This window comes from Pagrus major, chromosome 21, assembly GCF_040436345.1.
Source record: "Pagrus major chromosome 21, Pma_NU_1.0".
NCBI lineage: Eukaryota > Metazoa > Chordata > Actinopteri > Spariformes > Sparidae > Pagrus > Pagrus major.
In genome coordinates, this window is record NC_133235.1 from 20343218 (window position 1) to 20349449 (window position 6232).

Below are 6232 nucleotides of genomic sequence, written 5' to 3' on the forward strand. Positions count from 1 at the left end.
GAGAAGAAGTGGATCAGGTATGCAGTGGATTCAGCCCACATAATTTCATTTCAGGTCACATTGATATTTCTTGATAATAGCATTGTACATTGTTTTGAACAAGAACTAAAGATGGAAACAAAGTCTCAACCATACCCAGGACGGTGAGCTCAGCCACAGTGCGACTGCCTTCTTTCATCTCACAGATATAAACACCATCATCATTGGTGGTGACATTGTGTATGGTGAGACGACGCAGGGTGCCTTCCTCCTCGATGCAAAATTTGGCATTTTGCTCCAGCCGCGTTTCCTCCATGAACCAGTTTGCCTGGGTTTGAATGAGAGGCACCTCACACATCAGTGTAGCTGACGTTTTCTCTTGTACCTCCACATCCAGCAGCTTCCTCCTGAATGGCACTTTAGGCTCTGGGACAATGAAAAACAACAGAATCTTTAACAACAATGTTGACCCATATTGAGTCCGTCTATCAATTACAAATTGCAGTAATTACTTTACGATACTGGCTTTTTTCAAAACTGAAGACAAAAGAAATTTGAAGTTACATTCTCTTATTTCAGTCGAGCATTTTAAAAGTTTGCAATTATATATTCGCGATCACAAATGTATTTCTCAATTGTGAAAATGTGTATGTGTCTGTGAATTCATCTGTGTGTCTGTCTTGGCTTTAACTGTATATGTTTATTTTGTACACAGGTCTTTCTTGAAAAAGAGACCCCGATCTCAATGAGACTACTTGTCTAAACAAAGGATTAAATAAGTCAGAGAAATCAAAACCAATCAAAAAACTTTGAACATGTTCTGGGAAAAGTAAGGTATACTTTCTGAAGTTAATGAGCCAAAATATGCATAACACTGCGTGCTTAATACCTATAAATTAATTGTAAAAAATATTCCTGAAAATTGTTTATATTCATTTGACTTTGTTTACTTTGAACTACAGGTTTCAATGGGCTTACTGCATCCACTAATTCAATGAAGGTTGCAGAGCAGATCTTCTATGTTTCCCCCACTTCTCGGTTTTCTTATTGCCCGCTGCTCCATAACTGTATCCATAACATACTTTGGACCAGAGCCAACAGTTTTAACTTTAGGAATCAAGTGTTGAAACATGTGGAACTCCACTTTGAGTTATGGCTTAAGTCCACTGAGTTCAGTGGGTTTACATTAAAATATGTCCTGAAATGTGCCTTCTAAAGGAGCTGTTTTCAGTTTGGCAGTTGAAGGTTTTTTACTTTGAGAATATCAGGTTGCACATAAACACAGCTCATGCACTCAGCAAAGCCAGTCAAAGTTGGTAAGATACAGTTTGACTCCTAAAGTGAACCCTAGATTGTAATTAAGTTGCTTGTAATTTATGTACATACAGTATACTAAAGATTAACAACCTGTAAAAGCTATCTTTTATGACTTGATATGTCATCTTTCCTGAAATGCGATTGACTTCCCTTTTCGCCAGGACCCTTTATTTCATCTCAAAGTGATGTACAATCATCCAACATAAAGTTGTTAAATTAAATTAAATATACAAGATATGTTGTCTATTTTATTGAAAATGAAAAGCCAACTTTTTCTCCTTTCGCCATTGTTATTGTACAAGTTTAACAGATATGACAGATAATAAGGGCCGGTAATTGTGCACTTACTTGTACTTGTTGTTACAATTTCTTTTCCATTCATTGTATTTTTCTCCATTTTATTCAGTGCTGTATTTTATGTATTTAATCTAACGTTGAAAATTGTCATGCAAACACAAAAATTCATATTTTCCCTTGCAAACTTTTCCTTTCAATCCAGCAAACTAACAAACACCAATGAAACACCAAAAGTGTCCATTTTCCTGTACCAATAATAAGTAAGTAGCAATAAGAGGCCCAGCCTTCATTATCGGACTGAATGGAAATTAACAGCAGACATAAATCAACACCTCTATAATTTCATCTCCTGGGACAATTTCTTCCCGAGGGAAGTCACACTACCAGCGGTGCCAATGAGCTCCAGCAAGTGAGTGACCATCTTAGCAACTGTGAACCACTCATCACCAGCAGAAAATAGATGCAACACAACACCCGCCTTCAGAGGATGAGCCAGAATTCAACCTTGTTGTGAAAAGCCACACACATTTTGAGAGGTTAAAATGAGGCTTTGGTATAATAGTGATCTGGACAACACCTAGAGTAGTGCGGTTGCTGATAATAACACATAAATACACAACATAAATACACTTTTATGGCTATCACAAACACATACATGGACCACACTGCTGCACTGGGTAAGAGGTTCCTTTACTGCGATGAACATATGCACTGCAGTTTATTTTGAGTTAAATTACACATGCACCATCCTGGTGTTTAAATTTTCACAAAAGCAACAATGTCTATTAATTTGCAGTTCAAAATAGTCCTACATAAACAGCATACACAAATCTGTTATGACATAATACGTAGACTACATACTGTATATAGTGTATATGTCCATGTATGTCTTACACACATTTGCTTATACATGTGATGTCCATATAAGTCACAATATACCTCATCTGCATCCGGAGAAAGTTAAATCGTTTTTTAAAAAAGTGTTAATCAATAACACTCAACAATTGTTTTTTCCCAGAATTGATGAAGGAAGCTACGAGTGAGCCATCTTACTTCTTGTACATGTACAGTACCTATTGAAATGTCAAAAATTTGCAAAAAAAAAAAAGATTTATATTTATCTGACTTTGTTTTATGTGAACCAAAGGTTTCAATGTGTTTACTACACCTACTATTTCAATGGACGTTGCAGAGTAGATCATGTACTTTTCCCCAACGTCTCAGTTTTCTTACTGTCCTCTGCGCCCCAGCTGTATCCATATCCATACTCTGGAGCTGAGCCAACAGTTTTAATTTTAAAACATAGTTTTCCCAGAGTTGATGATGAAAGTAGCTAACAAGTGGCCATCTTACTTCCTTCTTATCTCTATTGAGAGTTGCACATACACAGTACGTATCAGGCAGGAGAAATGGATCTGGTATCTTTCACAAATCACTGAAAATATGTCTCTGTCAACCCTGAAATGTAAAATTAACAATGAAAGCCTGGACTGGCAATTACTTCTTTGACTGCCATCTCCAAATGTCAAACTAATGTGTTTAATATGGGATGAGTGCATTGTGGTAATTAAAGAATATAATGTTCGGAGGCACCACATTTAGAAACATCAAACTTTCGGGCCAAACTTTCCAGAGGGATCACAGGACAAGGACGCTAAAGTACAGAGTTTGATTGCATTATGATTTCATTTTTTCCTTTGTTTAAAACTAGAAAACACACACAAAAAAGGGTTTGAAATACGTTGCTTAAAATTTTTGGCTGATCTACATTTCCTGGTTTTAAAATCTGGCCCAACTAAATTTGTATCGGAATAGCCCTGGTGTACAGTATACTTGTGAGCCATTTCTAAAGATTTATGTCTTCAGTGGGAACCAAAAAAGGACCAAAAGGACCTAAAATCCTTGTGGACACAAATTAGTCTAGAGTGACAAAATCTTTGATTTTGTACAGGCTGGCAGAGCATGCATATAATTTATGACCATCTTACCTTTGACTGTTACCAACACAGCACTGTAGGTCTGCCCAGCCATATTGGTGGCATTGCAGGTGTAGAGACCATTATCACTCTGCTTGCAGTACAGGATCTTGAGGATGAAGTTCTCAGCTTGGTCCTCATAAATGACATGCCTGCGGCCCTCGCTGATATTTGTTCCATCCTTCCTCCAGATAATGTGGGGTTTTGGGTGACCCGTCACAAAGCAGCTGAGTTTGGCGTGCTTGCCTTCAGTCACCGTGCAGGTACGGGTGAACACACCTTTGGGCAGCTTCGCCAAAGCAGATGCCCTCAGCTCATATTCCAGACTCAACCCGTCTCTGATGCTGGCTGTGGAGGAGGAAGAAACAGTGGTGCTGCTTTCTTCGGTGCGATAGATGGAGATGTCCTTCTTCATTTCCTCTTTGCGCTTTTGTAGGTGAGAGAGGAGGGAGGTGTTCTTGTCTGCAGTCAGGTGGCGGGAATCCTGGGTGTCTACGACAAGAGCAGCTGCAGCCTGTGCACGGCCGACAGTGTTCTGGGCCCTGCAGGTGTAGGTGCCGCTATCCAGGTTACGTACACTTTGGATCTTTAAGGTACTGCCGTCACTTTCGTTTAGAATCTTGATACGGTTAGACTCCCCCAAATAGCGGCCATCTTTCTCCCAATCAAAGTTGGCTTCAGGGTGAGCTACAACACGGCAGAGGAAAACAACATCACCTCCCAAACCTACACGTGTAGAGGTCGGCTTAAGCAGGAAAACAGGGGCCCTTTGAGCCATCTCTGTTGGCAGAGCCACTTTGAGGGTTACAGCAGCATAAGCTTCCCCAACGTTGTTTTTGGCCCGACACATGTACTGGCCGCTGTCCTCCAGTGTTAAGTCATAGATGGTCAGGCGGTACACGTCTCCATCCTCCACGGTCTTGAAGCGCCCCCCAGACGTCAGCTTCAGCTTCTCCTTTTCCCAGGTGATCAATGGGGTCGGGCTGCCCACAACAGTGCAGCTCAGTGTGGCATCCTTGCCTACACACACTGAGAATGCCTTTGGGCGGCTGAGAAACCTGGGGACTCCTCCAAACAAGTTTGGATCCATTGTTTGTTCCTATAAACGGAGAACAGGTGAATATTACACAACAGTACCAGGCGGGAAATAGTATACAGCATTGTAGAGGATGTCACATTTATTTAAAGCGTAAGTTCACCCAAAAATTTGAATTCACTCATTATCTACTCACTACCATGCTGCTGGGTAATCGGGTGAAGTATTATAATAATATATATAATATATATATATATATATATGTATGTATATAATATACAAAACATGTCTCAGAGCTTCATAGCAAAACAGTGTTGCAGCATTCTCTTGTACAACTGAAGTAGCTGTGGACTTGTTTTAAAGAGTAAAAGACAACATTAAGTTGCTCTATACAGTTTATCCAGAGTAATACAAGTCTTCGTAAGCCATGAGATCCCAGGTTGATTTGAAAATATGTTATTTACACCCTCAACTTGTAGTCAAGCTCGTGCATCCACTTTAGATGAGATGCACGCTAACGCTTTTAGCTCAGGAGCTACAGTAAAAAAAGTTTTAAAAAGGAAGTTAAAAAGGGTGTAAATATTGTCTTTTAAAATCAATTTGGGATCTTGGCTCAGAGACGTTGGATTACACCGGACGTGAAATGTATAGAGCCATTTTTAAGGTTGTTTGTTTGTTTTCCCATCTACTTCTGTTTTTAAGTGAATGCTGCAATGCTGTTTTGCTCCAGAAATGTTTCATGGAATAGAAACTTCACCCGACTTACCATATGCATGCAGGTGAGTAGATAATGACTAAATTATTAATTAAACTTATTCATTTATCTTTATTTATTTATGCTTCTTCTGATAATTGTCATAGCTGGCAAAACAGCAGGTAGTTGATTGGCATGGTTTATCCGATTAGGTACCAAATTCCAAAAAACAATTGTGAATAATGGATAAATATGCAGTTTCACTGCAGTCCTCTTGCATTAAATAAATGTTTGGGAAACACAAATAAAATCTCTTCCTGACTGTAACAAACAAAACTACATATTTTGTATGTTCACATAAAGGTTCTCAGTTATCTTATGTATTATGACCAAATATATATATTTTTTAAAAGCCTGTCAAATGCGACCATTGTCAGATGTGACAGTTTGTTAAGTGTACTCTATAAATATGTTATGGTATGAAAATAGACATAACTCCTCAGGTCATATTTATGGCTGGCAGTTACAGTAGCCTTAGTGTCAGTCAACACACCCCTGTCCTGGCCCTGCAGATATCACCAATACAAAGTCCTAACTTCTCGCCATGCAGCCTATTCGATGGGAAGGTAGTTTAATAGCACAACAACAAACAAATTCCCCTGTAACAAGGTCAAATTGTGCCGACATGTGCCTTTCAAAGAGTGACATTTGCGAGCTTTGTCACCTCTGTCGCTTGAACTGCCTGTCCCAAAAATAACCTCAGCTGTCAGACCCTGTCTCTGTCCATTGCCATTTGTAGAAGCGAAAGGGACATCAGCTGCTTGATAAAGCTCCCACTTCAGAAACATAACGTTACTTCATCTCTCACAGTGTCCATTTTGTATTCTGTAATATCTCCAAAATGATGCTGGAAATAAAGTATTAATTAAACGT

General features: G+C 39.2%; 1 protein-coding gene across 1 annotated transcript in view; it reads right to left on the reverse strand.

The window, feature by feature from the left end:
• Positions 1 to 4659, reverse strand: part of obscnb (obscurin, cytoskeletal calmodulin and titin-interacting RhoGEF b) — a 55564-nt gene extending 50905 nt beyond the window's left edge. The window contains exons 1-2 of the mRNA XM_073491434.1: positions 3582 to 4659; positions 136 to 405 (exon numbers count right to left, since the gene is read on the reverse strand). Coding sequence (XP_073347535.1) covers positions 136 to 405; positions 3582 to 4659 — 1348 coding nt within the window. The remainder of the gene's footprint in view (positions 1 to 135; positions 406 to 3581) is intronic.
• Positions 4660 to 6232: the final 1573 nt, after the last annotated feature.